The 21,010-nt window shown below is 34.6% G+C and overlaps 1 protein-coding gene across 1 annotated transcript; it reads left to right on the plus strand.

The window, feature by feature from the left end:
- Positions 1 to 16,199: 16,199 nt before the first annotated feature.
- LOC146738028 (uncharacterized) lies at positions 16,200 to 19,034 on the plus strand. Its single transcript, XM_085504798.1, has 2 exons — positions 16,200 to 16,434; positions 16,925 to 19,034. The coding sequence occupies exon 2, from the start codon at positions 16,937 to 16,939 to the stop codon at positions 17,909 to 17,911; it is 975 nt and encodes a 324-aa protein (XP_085360924.1). The 5' UTR covers positions 16,200 to 16,434; positions 16,925 to 16,936; the 3' UTR covers positions 17,912 to 19,034.
- Positions 19,035 to 21,010: the final 1,976 nt, after the last annotated feature.

The raw sequence follows: 21,010 nt of genomic DNA on the forward strand, positions 1-21,010 counted from the left end.
GATTTATTTCCGCTTGGAAACCCATACTAGCCATGAAATTGATCTACGTTTGCATGAGGCGTGTATAATACAACTCTAGCGCATTGTTGGCAAGGATAGATGTACATAGGTTCTCACCAGGACATATATCATATATTCGATAATCGTATGTGTTCAGTAAATTATATACTTATTATTTCATCGCACAGTCCATTATATAAATAAAAAATAACTAATTCGTTCATTTCATTCATAAACTGTGAACGCCTCTCGCAGTAGTGGTTTATTGTAGTGTGCTGAATATCTGCAATCGGTTTAAAAGCAGCGCGTTGCAGTTGCCAGTTTATTCCAATCATAGAAACGTACCGGGAAATTGTCTGCCGTAACGTCGACAATTCATTACAAATAACAACAATAAAACCTAAGATGTATATCTCTGAACTGATGACTTTTTATCTCTACGAGGCAATCTTGATGATGGCATGACAATTACTCCATCTAATTGCCTGCTGAATTAAATGCGAGTTTATCGTGACAATTGGCGACAATTACTATAAACCTAGGATGTTCTATATGTAAGGAATTACAATGTAAACATAACATCATGTCAAATCGCAATCCTAATTTCTAATTCGCCAAGGAAAAGCAAGTACAGCAACACAACACAGCGAAAACATCATTCATACAACTAACTGATAATAACTATTACAATATATGCAGTGGGATATCCCAGGGATAATGGTATACACACCGTACTATTCTCATCATGTTCACAGATCGTTTCATGTTATTAACTGCGATCGATATAAACCAAAACTGAATTTTAAAACCATACATCAACACGAGGTCATCACCGTGAGCAAATCCCGTATACCTTAATGCACAGGGTGGCTGTAGTTCTAAAAAAACAAATGGAATTCGTGTACGTAACGAACGTGACGCCGTGATGACGACATTGTGCGATTTGAAAAAAAAACGTTGTTTACGTTAGTCATGCTAGAAGCCTATACAAAGAATTCATACAATATCAACAAATACAACTATTATCTTGAGATATTTTTAGAAAACATTGTAGTTGTAACTTTTGTAATTCCTTTTGTTCAAAATAAAAATGCGTTTAAAACTATTTCGTTTATTATCTCGATGTTAGATTGTAAAACACGCTACTGAATGTTATTATGATGCTTTCTCATCCCACCATCTATTCGTGGATAGCATTGAATAAAAAGGAAATCAGAAAACAGAGTATTTGATAATGCCACAAGGGGTGGACAAAATAATACTTATTGTTGAATCATTCCCAATTTCCAACACTTAATTTAAGGTAAGTTGTAATCTATATTTTTATCCTTACCAAATGGAAACTCGACACATTTATTTAAATTAATGTATATATTCTTGTCCACCGGGTATTTCTAAAAAGTTGATACATAATGTTTAGAGCCTAATGTCGTCAAATGTGTGTTAGCTAGATTGTCAGCTTCCTTATGTCAGACCGTGCACGTACAAATATACATTCTTCTGATTAGTCTGTTACATTGGAGCACGATAACAACCTATTAAACCTAATGCTAATTAAATTAACCTTTCATCGCTATTGTCAGCTTGTCACAAAATAGTTTCATTCAAAAGTTTATCTTTCAAATAAAAACAGTGTTGACACAAAGTATGTCAGTCCACGACTTTCAGACATATTGGTTCAAAATTATTAAAAAATATAGAGAGACCTACACGAAAATACAAATATTTGGACCATCATATTGAAGATAGAGTAATCTGTTTATGACAAAGATAAATCTTTATGTATTTCGTAAATCATTCAATTCACATGCTGACTTAATGTGTGTATTATAATTTGATGATGTGCGTTTTATGCAATTCGTTCGCAACATATTACATATATTAGTAGGCGTACACGACTTGCATTTCAGTCAAAAATACATTGCCATCAAGAACTCAAATAGAATAACAAGTTGTTGATCATCAAAGTAATTACTAGCAATCGATATAATGATCATTTGCATTCTACGGCTATCATAGACTACATACATGGAATGTAATTAGTTTAAAATTCTAAATCATTCGGGGACTCGCTGAGATTACGTCTTTATTACTACTCTTAGACTTAAATTGTAAGACGAACGGGTGAGCGCCACCATGACACTCACCTTGTAAAACGATCGTTTTATTGCCACCATTATTCAGCTTGTAACACGACCGTCTTATTACTATCATTACATTCACCTTGTAACACGACCGTCTTATTACTATCATCACATTCAACTTGTAACACGACCGTCTTATTACTATCATCACATTCACCTTGTAACACGACCTTCTTATTACTATCATCACATTCACCTTGTAACACGACCGTCTTATTACTATCATAACATTCACCTTGTAACACGACCGTCTTATTACTATCATTACATTCACCTTGTAACACGACCGTCTTATTACTATCATCACATTCACCTTGTAACATGACCGTCTTATTATTATCATCACATTCACCTTGTAACACGACCGTCTTATTACTATCATCACATTCAACTTGTAACACGACCGTCTTATTACTATCATAACATTCACCTTGTAACACGACCGTCTTATTACTATCATCACATTCACCTTGTAACACGACCGTATTATTACTATCATAACATTCACCTTGTAACACGACCGTTTTATTACTATCATCACATTCACCTTGTAACACGACCGTATTATAACTATCATAACATTCACCTTGTAACACGACCGTCATATTACTATCATCACATTCACCTTGTAACATGACCGTTTTATTGCTATCATCACATTCACCTTGTAACACGCCCGTCTTATTACTATCATCACATTCACCTTGTAACACGACCGTCTTATTACTATCATCACATTCGCCTTGTAACACGACCGTCTTATTACTATCATCACATTCACATTGTAACACGACCGTCTTATTACTATCATCACATTCACCTTGTAACACGACCGTCTTATTACTATCATCACATTCACCTTGTAACACGACCGTCTTATTACTATCATTACATTCACCTTCTAACACGACCGTCTTATTACTATCATCACATTCAACTTGTAACATGACCGTCTTATTACTATCATTACATTCACCTTGTAACACCACCGTCTTATTACTATTATCACATTCACCTTGTAACACGACCGTCTTATTACTATCATCACATTCACCTTGTAACACGACCGTCTTATTACTATCATCACATTCACCTTGTAACACGACCGTCTTATTGCCACCGTCACATTTACCTTGTAACATGACAGTCTTATTACTATCATCACATTCACCTTGTAACACGACCGTCTTATTACTATCATCACATTCACCTTGTAACACGACCATCTTATTGCCACCATCACATTTACCTTGTAACACGACCGTCTTATTACTATCATTACATTCACCTTGTAACACGACCGTCTTATTACTATCATCACATTCACCTTGTAACACAACCGTCTTATTACTATCATCACATTTACCTTGTAACACGACCGTCTTATTACTATCATTACATTCACCTTGTAACACGACCGTCTTATTACTATCATCACATTCACCTTGTAACACGACCATCTTATTACTATCATTACATTTACCTTGTAACACGACCGTCTTATCACTATCATTACATTCACCTTGTAACACGACCGTCTTATTACTATCATCACATTCACCTTGTAACACAACCGTCTTATTACTATCATCACATTCACCTTGTAACACGACCATCTTATTGCCACCATCACATTTACCTTGTAACACGACCGTCTTATTACTATCATTACATTCACCTTGTAACACGACCGTCTTATTACTATCATCACATTCACCTTGTAACACAACCGTCTTATTACTATCATCACATTTACCTTGTAACACGACCGTCTTATTACTATCATTACATTCACCTTGTAACACGACCGTCTTATTACTATCATCACATTCACCTTGTAACACGACCATCTTATTACTATCATTACATTTACCTTGTAACACGACCGTCTTATCACTATCATTACATTCACCTTGTAACACGACCGTCTTATTACTATCATCACATTCACCTTGTAACACAACCGTCTTATTACTATTATTACATTTACCTTGTAACACGACCATCTTATTGCCACCATCACATTTACCTTGTAACACGACCGTCTTATTACTATCATTACATTTACCTTGTAACATGACCATCTTATTGCCGCCAACACACTAACTTTGTTTTTATCTTCATGTAACAATCTCTTATTTTAACCTATCTTTAATTTACGCCGACTCTTTGCACAACATCAAACTCAATGCATTTCACATGAGCACATATTAGGTGAACGCCAATTAGCGGTGAACGCTGTATAAGCTCCATATCAATATGGCGTCATCTCATGCAGGTCAGTGTCGTTTTTATGTGCAGACTAAATCTGAATATACAACTTTGCCATCCATTTCTCTATCTGATCAATTTGTTACTGCCAGAGTTTAGAGATCACTCCAGTTTTTCCAGTTATTTACATTTTTTGATGGACGTTTTGTATTCCAATGTACAGCGTATTGCTGACACTAACAACCTATAGGTTTATTTAGACATTTTCGAACGTTGTGGTCGTTGATCAGCATGTTCATCGATGCCAAGTAGCTAAAATACATTGAGATGCATGATTTGTATCCCGAAACTATGATTTGAGACATACAATGAGAAAATCGCTTACTTTATAATTAGACCGTCTTATTGCTACCATCACTCACCTTGTTACCCGACCGTCTTAGTGCTCCCATCGCTCACCTTGTAATGCGACCGTTTGTATGCATGAGGTGGTGACCATGTACATATATATCATACTTAAAACGAGCGTAGAAACTACGTGTTGTAGACATAATCAAAAAGAAAATCAGAAACCTTGAAATGGTCTACATTGAACATATTATCGAATTGGTGCATTATGTGGGACTGTCTCGTAAGAATCCGAAGGTGTTTGTAAATACTTTTTTTTCAAACTCGCTTTGTGTCGGTTTTCATCTTTTTGTGCAATTATATTTTGCTCGGTACAATAAGTCAAAATGAATGGAAACCCCTGTTTTGTGTTTATATGTTTATCTATTTGTCTGTAGTTTACATTACATACTAGCTGCACAATTTAGGATTGTTTAAATGTATATTTCTTTTATATTTATGTGCAATTACATAAATATTATTATTGTTTTTTTTAAGCAGAGGTTATAATACCCGAGTACTCCTGGGCTAATATAGATATGAACTACATATTTAAAGCGTGCATCAGTAATTATCTAATTAGAATTTGCAGTGCCTAACATTTAACATAATTACATTAATTCTATAATGCAAACGTATCAAGAACTCAAGCAGACCATTGACTTAATCATAATTCGATAAGGTCATTCGCATGATTTAAATTGTGTGGACTACGTACGTCGATTTTTAATTAGATAAAAAATCGCCACGAAGTCATTCTAGACAGAGAATAGAATTCTCAATGTCTACATCGCCATCGTCATCATTTTGTCTCGTTGCCATGGGGCGTAATTGTATATTTAAACATTAATATAAATTAATTGGGAGTGAAAACCATGTCATCTATCGGTGCGTATACAAAAAAATATGTCAAACTGAACTGAATTGCAAATATGATACAAGTATATATAACATCCAAACATAGAGGGGTTTTCCTAGGGCTTAGCCCCAAACAACTTCCTGATTTCCAGTGGTGTTACTATGGAATGGCACAATAACCCTGGACTATCCTTTATTATTAATTAAAAAAATGTAGTACGATATGCTAAACCCACAGTCGTTAAGTGGTAAGTGACTTGTGGCTATCTTTCAACGAGGATTCCAGTTTCGTGCCACACACTTCAAATCGATTTGTGGAAAATAAATAAATAATATAATGTAACTCATTTTGTCTAATGTATGAATAAAACATTTGTATTTATTTATAGTGTCTCAATTGTTAAATTATCGCATACATGGGACAATATGTATGTTGTCATGGATACAAGTACATTTATAATTCATACCCAACATGTACAACAGCGTGAATGATGCATGGTTATCAAAACTAGGAATATAGTCAACAGACTGTTGTAATTAAAAACATGTGTATTATTTACTATCAACACAACTGGTTTAATAGGTAAATGTAGTTTTAAAATACCACACTCCCCGCATACTACATTGCACGGTAATTTGATGTGCCCGGAGACACGGCATTCTAGACAACAATACCACATTGGGCCTTTTCTTTTATGTCAGTGAGGAAAGGGTTCAAAGATGTTATTGTTCGTTTCAGTTCATTACTCATCTGTTTTGAAGTGTCAATGTTCACAAATATTGGGTATTGTATTGATAATATCTTTTACAACAACTATATATGTTTCATATGTAAAGGTAATAACTTACCTTATTAATGCACGGTTACTAGAAGTAAGAAACTCTCTCGCTTCTTTTGTAAGAATGCGTTTGTCGGTAAACATTTAAAACAAAGGGAATTAGCATACTGCTGACGTCACGGCGATCGTAATTTGTGACGTCACGGCGATCGTAATTTGGATAAAATTACATATTGGGGTTTTCTGTAATGTTTTTTTTTTTCGTAACAAATTTTCCCGATTTACATAGAATTTAGTAGGAATATGAACACGGAAATAACAACAAATATATATATTCAGATTAAAACTGCACTATGAAACCATACAACTTCCTGTGTCACTTACACTGCAGCGGCCAGGAGAAAAAATAACAAGACTGCCTACATTGCTATCTGGGAGTAAAATGTCTACAAACTTCGACACAGACACAGACTGAAACGTTTAACATTTTCTACATCATCCTAGTATTTAACCTACAGAAATTCTAACAATGTAATCTATAAATATTAATTTAACAATGTGTTGTACTAAAATAGAATTTAACCCGAGTTCAGCAATTTGCCCGACAAAGTCAGCCAAGATGGGTGACGTCGCCAACCTCAACAAAAAAGCGTTATTTTTAAAGTTACGATTGGAATTAATTATGATGATCGTAACACAACATTAAAATATCCAAACAATAACGTAATAACGAATACTAACATTTTAGAATATTCGCAGACAGAGTTTTTGGTATACAAAATGCCATGGTCAATTTCGATTCACTGACGGCAAATCTGTCAACAAAACAAACTATCGGTATTTTCATTTTTTTGAGAACAACAAAACCTTGAGTATCACACAACATTCGCACAGATGTTTCTACGTCGATCTTTAGGCTTAATGAGCCCCATTTCTTATATTTAGTATACACACATGGGAAACGAACGGAGATAGCAAAGTGAAGGCAATGGATAATTAGCATATCTAACAATAGAGTTTTCTAACTGTTCTTCTAGTAACCGTGATTAATGTTTATATTTAGGGGAAAATACTTACTTGATGATGTCATTTGTTTATCGTTTGTTATGATTACTGTACAATACTGCAATTTTAAAATGTGTTTCTGTTACGAGCACTTGTCAATATTCAGTTTGTGTTTTATAAGTACTTTTCAATATATGTTTCTGGTGGAAACACTTTACAAAATGTGTGACTAATAAAATCACTTTTAAAAGTGTTGTAACAATAAGCTTCTTTATACATGTTTTTGGAAACACTTTTCAAAACGTATTTCTAATGGAAAAAAAATACATAATGTATTATATGCAAAAACATTTCTGAAATGTTCCAATAAACGTTTTTTTCATAATATACACTATGTTTATAATTATGCAGATAATAAACACTTTAAAAGTTTTTAAAGTGGAACAAGCTTATAAACGCTTTAAATGTTTTATCACAAAACAGTAAAACAGTGATGTTGTAAAACAACTCATTTGCGATTTTAAGAAAAACACTTAATGCGTTTAATTATAAATCACTCAAAGTGATTTTAAATTGGGGAAAACACATAAAATAATAATTAAAAACTATCCTTGAATAATGTCATTTAGTAAAGCAGAAAAAAACAATTATGGAAAACACTACAAGCTAAGTAAGTTTAAGTTTGACGAACACTTTGATAAAAACGAGTTGTTAAAACAAGAAAGTAAAAGTAAAAACGCGAGGACCAGGAAATGTATAATATGAAGTGTAGATTGTAATGATAGAAGTGGAATATACGAATTGACAAGTAAGAAATTGAAAATAGAAAATAAAAAGTAAGACATATAATGGTACATACATGTATATACATACAATATATGAATTTTAAAGGTGACCCTCCCCTTCCCAAAAGCATTACAAAACAAAGCATGAGCAGTAAACTTAACCGATGTCAACCTTACTATACAATACCTCATACTCTTATTTGTTAATAATGTCCTAATGAGTTCGCTGTTAATATAATGCAATGCTCAATTAAATATTAGTGGTAAACGGTATGTATTTGTTGAGCTTTGTGTTGATTGGTTCTCGCTCAGTATGCTTAATGTATCTTTCTTTTGTATTGTCTGTCATTATAATAGTTTATTATTAGTAATAATGAATTATTTGATGTTCAACATCATTGTCCAAAACATGCATTATATTATATTTGTATATTGATTGTCATTACTTTCTTAGTACCTAAAGGGTTCATATAATATGGAATCACATGGCGAGCATAGGAAATCCATCGATGGCAAATTACGCTACTCTATATTGTCAGTAGTTGAACCATTGTTACTTTCAAACTGTCTCAATGTTTCCGATATTTTTCACATTCCATTGACTTACGTGATAATATCATATCACACAGACATGGCCATCACAATCTGCATGCCTTGGTATCATGGTTGGTTGATTTATTATTGCTGGCTTGTCATCATTTCTTGCCATTCGCCAGCTTTAAAAGTCCCACGAGCTCTTGAATAGAATGGCAATATGACCAGCGTTCAATACATTCACTACACTCAATGTTCCATGATACTAATGCCTCCTCTGTTTTAAGCATATCTGTTGTCACATCACTACCTTTATTTCCTGATGGAACATTTACTTGGTTTGTTAGATTAGGCTTGGCTTTCAGAGTTATGACTTCCATCATCAATGTTGAGATACCCTCGCTTGAAAGTGTTGGTGATCGTGTACAGTTAATTGGGATCATCTCATTCAGCTGCTTGTTCTGTCTCATCTGTAAGTTACTTCACTCTTCGTCTGTTTTGTTCTAACCTTTTCACCTGTCTAAAAAGTTGATTCTTGATTCTTGCTGACCTGTTTGAAAAAAGTACAAGTAATGAACACACTCATGTTTTCGATTCGTTTACCTTATTGGCCATAAACTATCATGCTCTTTAACTCACTCACTCACCATATATTTTGAAGCCATGATCAATCAATCAATCAATCAACAATGAAGTAAAATAATGAATAATTCAACTTACCTGAAATAGTGTGTCACCACCCTATGTGTGTCGTGACGGACATAGTGTATGCATGAGTGCATAAGTAAAGAAGTGAGTAGTAAGGAGTAAGAAGAAAGATGTTAAAAGTATAAATTGAGTGGTAAGAAGTGAGAAATAAGAGGAGAAAAGTGAGTAGTAAGAAGTGAGAAATAAGAGGAGAAAAGTGAGTAGTAAGAAGTGAGAAATAAGAGGAGAAAAGTGAGTAGTAGGAAGTGAGAAATAAGAGGAGAAAAGTGAGTGGTAAGAAGTGAGAAATAAGAGGAGAAAAGTGAGTAGTAAGAAGTGAGAAATAAGAGGAGAAAATTGAGTGGTAAGAAGTGAGAAATAAGAGGAGAAAAGTGAGTAGTAAGAAGTGAGCAATAAGAGGAGAAAAGTGAGTGGTAAGAAGTGAGAAATAAGAGGAGAAAAGTGAGTAGTAATAAGTGAGAAATAAGAGGAGAAAAGTGAGTAGTAAGTAGTGAGAAATAAGAGGAGAAAAGTGAGTAGTAAGAAGTGAGAAATAAGAGAGAAAAGTGAGTAGTAAGAAGTGAGAAATAAGAAAAGAAAAGTGAGTAGTAATAAGTGAGAAATAAGAGGAGAAAAGTGAGTAGTAAGAAGTGAGAAATAAGAGAGAAAAGTGAGTAGTAAGAAGTGAGAAATAAGAAAAGAAAATTGAGTAGTAAGAAGTGAGAAATAAGAGGAAAAAGGTGAGTAGTAAGAAGTGAGAAATAAGAGGAGAAAAGTGAGTAGTAAGAAGTGAGAAATAAGAGGAGAAAAGTGAGTGGTTAGAAGTGAGAAACAAGAGGAGAAAAGTGAGTAGTAAGAAGTGAGTAATAAGAGGAGAAAAGTGAGTGGTAAGAAGTGAGAAATAAGAGGAGAAAAGTGAGTAGTAAGAAGTGAGAAATAAGAGGAGAAAAGTGAGTAGTAAGTAGTGAGAAATAAGAGGAGAAAAGTGAGTAGTAAGAAGTGAGAAATAAGAGAGAAAAGTGAGTAGTAAGAAGTGAGAAATAAGAAAAGAAAAGTGAGTAGTAAGAAGTGAGAAATAAGAGGAAAAAGGTGAGTAGTAAGAAATGAGAAATAAGAGGAGAAAAGTGAGTGGTAAGAAGTGAGAAACAAGAGGAGAAAAGTGAGTAGTAAGAAGTGAGAAATAAGAAAAGAAAAGTGAGTAGTAAGAAGTGAGAAATAAGAGGAAAAAGGTGAGTAGTAAGAAGTGAGAAATAAGAGGAGAAAAGTGAGTAGTAAGAAGTGAGAAATAAGAGGAGAAAAGTGAGTGGTAAGAAGTGAGAAACAAGAGGAGAAAAGTGAGTAGTAAGAAGTGAGTAATAAGAGGAGAAAAGTGAGTGGTAATAAGTGAGAAATAAGAGGAGAAAAGTGAGTAGTAAGAAGTGAAATGTGAGTATTAGAAACTGAATAGTGAGAAGTGAGAAGTGATTAGTAACATAATTGCAAAGTAAGAAGTACGAAATGGGATGTCCCTTCTCACCTTCCGTAAAAACGTGTAATTGAGATTTCTTCTCGTAATTTATTCATGAAAATGGAACAGTTCATAGACGTGAACAAAATAAGGGCTGTCACAGATCGGACACAATCACGCATGTATTCGGCAGAAGGTCTGAATTGAGACGGTCGTTTGCAATCTGAATAAAATCTGATGTAGTGTACGGGCTTTAATTATTTTGGCTATAAACTTATTTTAATTTTATTACTTTTTTTATTAGTGCCTTTTTATATTTTATTATTTTACTTTGATTTTCCGCTCTTGTTGGCATTCGCAATTACCAACACTTTAAAAATAAATACTAGATCAAAATAAAATAAAGCCAAAACTAGGATCTTATTTTAATCAGATTGCGTTGTTTGCTGATTTGACTGGTATTTCCAACGAGCATCACACAAATCCGTGTATATATTAAGTTGGATAGCTGAATGTTAAATTAAAATGTTGAACTGTTTTCAAAAATAAAAGTAAGTTTTAAAATATAAATCCATTATCAAAAATATATAAAATTTCAAATGTAAATTAATTTAAAAAATAAAAGTAGCATTGCAAATGTAAATCTATTTTTAAAGTGAAGTGAAATTATAAATGTATAAATTGCATTTCGAGTTGTAGTTTTCATTTTTTACCTATGCTTTTAAGTATTTTTATCGATTTTGATTGTGCAATCGACAAAATGTTTTTAAAAATGTTAATTATGGTTTCGTAAAATGCGAGAAAAAATGATAAATACAACAAACGTGCCATGGCTGTGACCCTCCTCGGTTGCCGTACACTATGCAGAGTCTCTTCGAGTTATAGCGGTTATTTGATGAGTGAAAATCAGACACGAGACTGTTACCATGGGTCACGCATTCTGATATTTTATATATCACATTATCGCGACTATTCCCTTAATAAAAAGTAACACTTATTTGTGTGTGCGCGTCCGATTTCATTTGCATAGGAAACGCCGCTTCTATACACAGTTTTTCTGTGTGTCACAAATAATCGATTTATAGAGTCTTCAATATATTTCTGATTTTAGCAAGACATTCGGAACCATTTGCGGTAATTATATCAGTGGGATCACCGGGGAGGGGGTCACTGGGTCACTGGGTCACGGGGATTAATCGTTCACAATTTCGACATTAAAGCGCCAAAAGACCGTTGACGGTTGTCTGAAATCATCGATATATAAAATTCCTATTTTCTACATTTCATAAAATTATTACTATATATATATTGTAAAGCGCATAGCTGGGAATGTTATAAACGACATATTGCAGAAGAATTGTAAGTTACAATAACCATGAGTCAAATAGTTTGTCAAATACTAAACAGTTTGTCACTCGGGAGTATCTCGTTGTGAAATGGTAGACCACAAATTTACAGTTGTATTGGAGCTTAGAATCCTGTGTAAACGTTTGACTTATCTCACAGACATAAAAATTACGAGATATGAGAACAGAAAATGCTGAAAACAAAAAATGTTCGGAAAAAAAATTATCAAATAAAAACATGGAAATGCTCAAAACAGAAAATGTGTTAGATCGAATAATGGGGAAAACACACCATGTAAGCAAACAATGCCCAAACACTGTCAAATGATGAATAACCAATATAACCTAGTATTAAGGGACAAATCATTTTGCATGGTCTCACCACATACATTAGTCGTGGTTCATGAATTACCAATACAATACATCCAATCGAAGACATTCGGATTGGTCAGCCAATCGTATGTGATGTCACGTGTCACGTGCACGGCGACGCCAGAATGTACGAGTATGACGTAGCTCATATCCCACCACAAGGCGTGATTTTGGTGAAAACAACTACAAATTTTAGTCAGAAAATAATGTGCGGTGGCTTTATACCAAGATAATAGAACAGCTATCAACTCACATACGTTAAAACTACCGTTATCATGTTATTGTATGCTTTTCAATCTTAGATTTAGACACTGTTTTATCAATGAACTTGAATTAGAATCATATACGAATTTAGAAATCAACGTCGTCATGATCAATTTTATATTCAAGCGAAGGAAAACTTGTTCTTATTGTCTTAAATAATATAAATGTGGTCAGAGAATTTTGATGCAATATTTGCCGCATTTTATTTTTACTCTGATTGAAATTGAAGTACTATCGTGCCGTATGTATGTATGTAATAATTTATGTTGGTGTATTTAAGGATTACCGGCCAAATGGCACGATAGTGCTCAGTTGTATCGTAGCATAAAAAAATTCGCGTTGAATGAGCCACAGCTTACCGCGTTATGTTATTAATATTAAAATCCATAGTTTCCATGTTGAAATAGATTACATGGTGAATTTCTCTAGTATTACTTAAAACAAACGAGAATATGCATACAAATTAACTGACAAAATCCAAGTGATGTCGCATGAGTAACATAAAATCATTGTGACTCTTCTATATAGCTGTCGATGCGACTTATTCTTCTTATCTGCAACTTTATTTACGACGTAAGTAAAATCTCTAGGGGGCATTTGCCAAAATATAACAAAAACAAATGTGACGCTATTCTAAGTGATTTGAGAGGGTGCGGGTGAATATCCCTCTGGGATAAGTCTATATCAATTAAGTTTCCCATAACACATAATGAAGCAACGCATCCCGTGAGAATATGACGTTGTCGATTGTTTGTAAGATAATATATATAAAGATAAAACAATATTGAATGTAACTTTTAACAAATTTACGACTGTTTAGCATTCCACTGTAAACAGTATGATACACAACATGCCCTACCTATTAATGAATGGAATATTCCATTTCTTCTAAAAGTGACATTGTTATGAATGGTGATCTTACTAGTCGATTATATTGAACCGAGTACGGTAAGAAATGAATGGAAAACCAACTTTGTCTCTAGAGATCAAGACGCACTATTTACTTGTTAATTCAGAGTGAAGTTGTATTGATTGACTTACACGCACGACATTGAAAAGTGACTCAGCGATCTATCATGATTCGTCGGAGATAATTTAAGACAAGCTCTCCAACAGGATGGATGCAGTCCATAAATGTACCCTAAATGTACGTTTATGTGTTGATGAAAAGGGAAAATATCGTCCAGTTACAGATGAGAAAGTCGTTCACAATGAGCAATCGTGGAACTAAAGTCCCATAGTAACGTGAAACAGCAATATTTGGATTGTGTTTTACAGTAATTCCATAAAACACATCGTTAAAAAGTTTCATTTATGATACTTTTTAAATCTAGGATTATTGAAATAATTCACAACAAGACACGATATATATATTGTTTACCCTATGTAACCAGCCTACAATCCGAGAGGTATATTGTCTTCACTGCTGAAGCCTATTCACTAAAATATAACCAGAATTTTTCAAAAGATAGGTAACCCCCAACTTTTTTAGAGTCAATATCCCTACAGTTTATTGCAAAAGTGAATAAATTGTGAATAAATTTTCAAGTATGCCTAGACTTCTATGTTAATAAATTCTGATTATTTTCAAGTGTGCTTAGACTTCTACTTTAATGATCGATTGAGTAACTAACATTGGATAGTTCTTCCCTCTTCCTTTTTATATTGAGATCCAAAGTCTAATTCAAATACATCACCATATCTAGACGATACGCCCTCAAATAACTGCAACTTTCAGTTATTACATTTGTTTTTACAGGCTTGGTCTATTTGTAACTTTTCATTCATCGTTGAATAACCCCCCGCAATAAATTGTTTGCAATTGACCCAATTGGGAAAACTTCCCATAATGTGCGATAATGAGTGTTATGATTGTACATTGTATTAACTATATGCCCTGCTAGTCGCGATATATCTGTCTCACCTGTTATATACACACGCAATGCTGAAGCTTTTTAGTTAAATAAAAAGATATCTACCTCTGCTGCATGGCATCTACCTCTGCTGCATGGCATCTACCTCTCCCGGATGGCATCTACATCTACTGCGTCGAATCTACCTCTGCTGGGAGGCCTCTGCGTTTGCCGGGTAGCACATACCTCTACTGGGTGCAGAATAGTCGGTGTTTAAACTAACAGAAATGTTTTCAGTGTTTGATAATATTTTGATGTATAAACCATTATTCGGTCTTCTTATCTTAGTCTGCATTGGTGTCATTTTTCTCAACGTACTAGAACATAGTCTCTGATGTCACGCAATCGGTAATACAGTTATAGGATAATTTATGAGAACAAAGGCGTAACAAAGGCTTAACAAAATTGTGGACATTTATGCAATAAGATAAGTTACAACAAAAATATTTAACTTGAGAAATCGAGTCAGACGTGGAAACAGGATGTTTAATAAATATTAAGTCCTGAAATGAAGCATTGTAAATAGGCACTGGATTGGTCTTAATAATTATAGAGGGTACTAGTCACCTAACTATTACCAATATACTCAACTCGAATACTAACAATATACTCAACTCGACAATAACTAACTCGACAGCTGACCGACACTCAGCAACAGTGTTTGATTAATAAAGAACAAACCAAATTCACAACAATCTCGTAATCGAATTTAACGAATCATGGCCAATTGCACTCCGCCTGACATAACTATCACGTGATCATGATTATCTAATGTATATTCATGCATTATTATTCAATGCTTCAATGTTATTATGACGTCAGATAGGTCATTTGCAATGACCGTGAATGTGAGCGGTAGTTAAACTGACGTATACAAACATGTCATTAGTACCCTGTTACAGTGAAAAACTTGTGACAATGTTTTCTATTTTAAAAGTTCCAATTAAATTTTATACATAGTAAGATCTGTGAATGTCACAATAATATGAACGCATTATACACAGCCGCGTACAGTCGTGTTTTCATTCATAATATTCATGTTAGACGTTGTATTATGTTAAATCCTTGGTGGGTCATGCAAGTCATGTATGCGTTGTATGAATTGTACAAATGTTGGTGTATCGTATTCCAAACTCGATATGTTGCTAGGTAACATAAGTTTAAGTATATAGCGAAAAGTTCGATAATATATGTACAGTGTCATTTATCTACAAAACTTGTAAACAAACACAATACTGTTTTCATGAAATGTCTTAATGACAACGACGTTTCTTTTAAGAAGAGTGTAAAACAAAACGTTGGCTCGTCTTATGTACGTTCCCGTACTAGAAGCCATTATGGCGAAGGAGTATCAACTACCAATTGCAAGAAAAACGAAATGTTATCTGAGCTACGTTTAGTTTTAAAAGAAAATCGATGCTGGTGTCATGACAACTAGTGTTATCGTGTGTGTTAGCTGTTGTTTATACTCTGACAGGCCAATATAAATGTCGTATTTATATTTAGCACAGTCGATTCGAACTCAGTCCGACGTTCAGGGTAAGAATAATAGCGTTTTGTTCTGACCAAGAAACTTGTGGGCATTTGTAGAAACAAGAAGGTGAAACAACTACATGATTTGTGTATATGATGCCCGAGTGTTATAACACAAGTGTGAATACTGCGTCACCGTGTTTGGTCTGGGCTGGCCACATTTAACCAAGTGAGTATATGCTGTGTGCAGCGTTCTGGGACCGAAACTTCATATATACACCTTCCAACGAGTTTACGATTTCTACTCATTTTTACAAGCGGCGTACTATGTTGAAAGCACACTGCCACTGATCTATAACTAAGCAGCACCACTCACCAAAACAAGTTGTGTTGATGACTATTTTGATTTTCAAACATAGTATTGACACAAATGTTACACGCCAGATGTCAGCATATTGTGAATTATGGAGTGTGATTAATTCCCAGATGATTCGCCGATGTGTCACAGGAGACTTCGTTAATGAGCCGGGTACGCTACAACTGATCGGAAATCATACGTAATTAAGTAATCTCATAGCGATCGGTTGATATTTATATATAATTCGATTCGACAAATTTGTCCACTGTGCCCTGATGTAGTTATATAGCTTCTGGCAGTTCTGTAACCCTCGAAATTGTTGTCTGTTGCGTGAGTCTCAGCTACTGATATTATTAAACAGGTATTGGAAAACATGACCCATCGAAAGAAAAACGGGAATGTTCCTTGGTCGGCACTGTCGTCGCAGTCGAGTCGTCGCTCGGTGTACCACGTTTGGAACATGAGATCAGCTCGGTCGCCAACACCAACCGATCTACCGATCGTGGATCTTCGGTATACTGGACGGCGGCCCGCAATACATCGATGGAAATCTATAATGCGTAAGATTCCTCCAACATGGAAAAGCGGAACGAAAGCTGTAGATAAATCTACGGACTGTCTCCCTTCTATTTCCGCTCCGCCGGCGAGGCGACGTCGTTCCGGAGTGTCCATGTTTGACCCACATCGACAAGATAAGGGGGACGGTGTGATAGACGTTCGCCGATTCAGTCCTTTGGAAAAACTGGAAAAGAAGGGACAAAAATCGAATAAAAAACGAGTGGTGTTTGTGGAGCCGGGCCAATCAAGGAGTTTACCAGCGTCTTCTTCATTTTCGTTTCCGTTCACGTTGCCGTCATTTCACACACAGAGGGCGACAGGCGGAATTTCCCCGTACCGACAGAACCATAAAATGCGTAGATGGACGCCAATACAGTTATCCGGTGAAATGCAAGAACAACTAGAAGACTCCTGTGAAGCCTTGAATCGGGTCGCGTTGTTGAAATGGAGAGACATACGCGACGTGAGAGTCTCTGCGAAAAGACCAGGAACCGACAAAAGCGAACTTGACGAAAGGGACCAAGTTCCGAAGAAACTTCTGGTTTCACAAGAACTTAGGAAGGTGATTGAGGAAGACTATTCAACGCTAGCCCAAAGGTTGCCAAGACTACATATCCTCAAAGACAAAGACTTGGAAAATCTGACGACTGGGCGTCCGGAAGACTTTGGAGGAGAAGTCGACAAGCAGGGAAGAATAAAGGAATGGATATCGGATGTGAATAGTATTGAGAAAAACGACATGATACCGGTAATATTTACAGATGGTGGCCGAGCACAACACGTCGAGTAATTGTAACTATTAATTAACCGAAACGTATTGAGTAATTGTGATTTTTATAGTGTATGTAATAGTGACAGTCGCCGAGCAGCATATTTGTAAATTTCGTGACGGTGGAAACAAACACTGTATTTTAAAAGCTTTGTATGGAACCTATATGGAAACCGACACGGGCGGCGAGTGTTGCACTTTAATGACATTGTGATACTCAATATACTACCACTCAATATATCACTCAAATATTCATTATATTCAGTCACATGAAATTATCAGTAAAATAAATTCCAGTAATGCATGTACTTTTAGAATGGTTTGTAAACTTTGCATATAAAATAATTTAATTCCCAGTGACCAATAATTACGTAGACGTTGCATATTAATTGTTTACCGGGACTTGGTCTAATTTGGCGACAATTTAATAATGCGAAATGTTTTGAAATATGTACATAACTAATAAGTAAAATAAGTTAACCATTTAATATTCACAAAAGCCATTAATGACCTCAGCCTTATAATGAACTGTATAATATAATTATGTTTTCTATTGTAATTTAACCATAACGCGAAAGTTCTGTCAAAATAAATAATCACGAATTACTATATAATTCACTTTGATAGCATTTATATAGTGATGGGCTGAATTTTCGAAAATGTTAATTAAACGTTGAAACAATGGTTTCAGCCTCACATTTCATTTTGTGTTTCGTTATCAAAGAGTTTCGACGCGTGTTGATTCGTTCCCCTAAAATATACATACTGGGATCAACATAACTGTATATATCTGTATCTGGTATATATTGGTGGTTTATAACTGTATAACTCACGTATGAGACATATAAACATATTATCGCTATATCATAATTATGTAGTGGAATCGATCACTGTGAGATGTCACCACGTTTACCAAACTCTCTTTGTTTCGGTATTTCTTGTTGACTGACAAACAACTGTATAAAATAATTTGTTCTATAGTTTTATTATAAATTTAGTTACATGTATAAAGTGCAGTGTGGCAATGTCATCGACCGCAAATAACCGGAAAACTCAGGGCGATGAAACAGTTCTACTCGATTTCAAATCAAATCAATGTTGTAATTTAATAAATGTTCAAATATATCAATTATATTCCAAATAAGGTGTATAAGCATTTATGAATGTCTTTATATATGACTGTGTTGTATATGACTGTGTTGTATATGACTGTGTTGTATATGACTGTGTTGTATATGACGGCTGTTCGCATAATTCTGAGGCATATCTCGGATAGGTGTATATACAATATGTTTCAAATTATATGTATTGTATGTACTGTATATATTATGTTTCAAATTATATGTATTGTATGTACTGTATATATTATGTTTCAAATTATATGTATTGTATGTACTGTATATATTATGTTTCAAATTATATGTATTGTATGTACTGTATATTTTATGTTTCAAATATTTTATATTATTGCGTACTATTTTCATGACATTTATACTTCATTCGCGATTACCAAAACTTTAAAACAAATACCAGCAAATAAATAAATAATAATACACGTATTAAAAAAAATAGTGTAGTATAAAAAAACAAAATATAATTTCTAGAATGTGAGATATATATACAGAGAGTTCACCTGCAGCACATCAGCGTCTGGCCAACTCTTCCGATAACGTCACGGCCAGAGGTTAACCGGAATAAACGCGCTCATAAACAGAACACTTCGAAAAGCACAACACTTACGATGTCAACTGATGTACAGGGGTATACTTACAAACGCGTTTAACCTACAAATATACTTTGAAACGATTTTGATTGTGGGTGTGGTTTGATTATGTCTGTGATTTTTTTTTCAAATTCAATCTGTTAAATTTCAGCACTTCAGCAGCTTCAAGGAAGTTGACAATTTTTCTGCAACCTAAAACTTGACACATCCACATGCTACTATATACATTCCCATACAGTCCTTGTAAAACGCTAATATGAAACCAGACATTTAGACATAACAAATGTAATTATCTTCTTTGCAGAAGCGGCATAGTAGTCAAACATGAACTGATCAAAATATTATTTTCAAATACTGAAGTTGAGGGCGTAATTCACATCCACCACAAATAAAATTGCGGCCTTGTATGTTTCAAGCAAATTGACGTGCACTGCTTTGGATCAAATGGATGAACCAAACGTAAACCAATAACTGCTAGAACCACGATTTTCTGTGAAAAACCCAGGTTACGTTATTGATAATGAGCACATGTGCATTCTATGTATCCATGGCGGTGTTTGGGTGGGCAGTCGACAACAGAATGTGAATAACGCCCTCTCTAACAACGCTGTGGAACCAAGGCGAGGAAATTATACCTCATACGGCGATATATATTTAAATAAGCCTAGATTATATCTTATATGGGCATTTTATATGGAAATATTTCATCCAATCCCAAACAAAATAATTTTATCGATGTGTAATTTAAAAACACTATACAATACTGATATTTCACTGAGCGAACTTGATGATTCCATCAAATAAACGACAAGTGAATACAGGGTGTCAACACTTGTTTCACTGAGCAAACTTAATGATTCCATCAAATAAATGACAAGTGCATACAGGGGGTATCAATACTTGTTTCACTGAGCAAACTTGATGATTCCATCAAATAAATGACAAGTGCATACAGGGGGTATCAACACTTGTTTCACTGAGCAAACTTGATGATTCCATCAAATAAATGACAAGTGAATACAGGGTGTCAACACTTGTTTCACTGAGCAAACTTGATGATTCCATCAAATAAATGACAAGTGAATACAGGGTGTATCAAAACTTGTTTCACTGAGCAAACTTAATGATTCCATCAAATAAACGACAAGTGAATACAGGGTGTCAACACTTGTTTCACTGAGCAAACTTGATGATTCCATCAAATAAATGACAAGTGCATACAGGGGGTATCAACACATGTTTCACTGAGCAAACTTGATGATTCCATCAAATAAATGACAAGTGAATACAGGAGGTATCAAAACTTGTTTCACTGAGCAAACTTGATGATTCCATCAAGTGAATGACAAGCGAATACAGGGAGTATCAACATTTGTTTCACTGAGCAAACTTGATGA

This window comes from Saccoglossus kowalevskii, chromosome 10, assembly GCF_978046115.1.
Source record: "Saccoglossus kowalevskii chromosome 10, keSacKowa6.1, whole genome shotgun sequence".
Lineage (NCBI taxonomy): Eukaryota > Metazoa > Hemichordata > Enteropneusta > Harrimaniidae > Saccoglossus > Saccoglossus kowalevskii.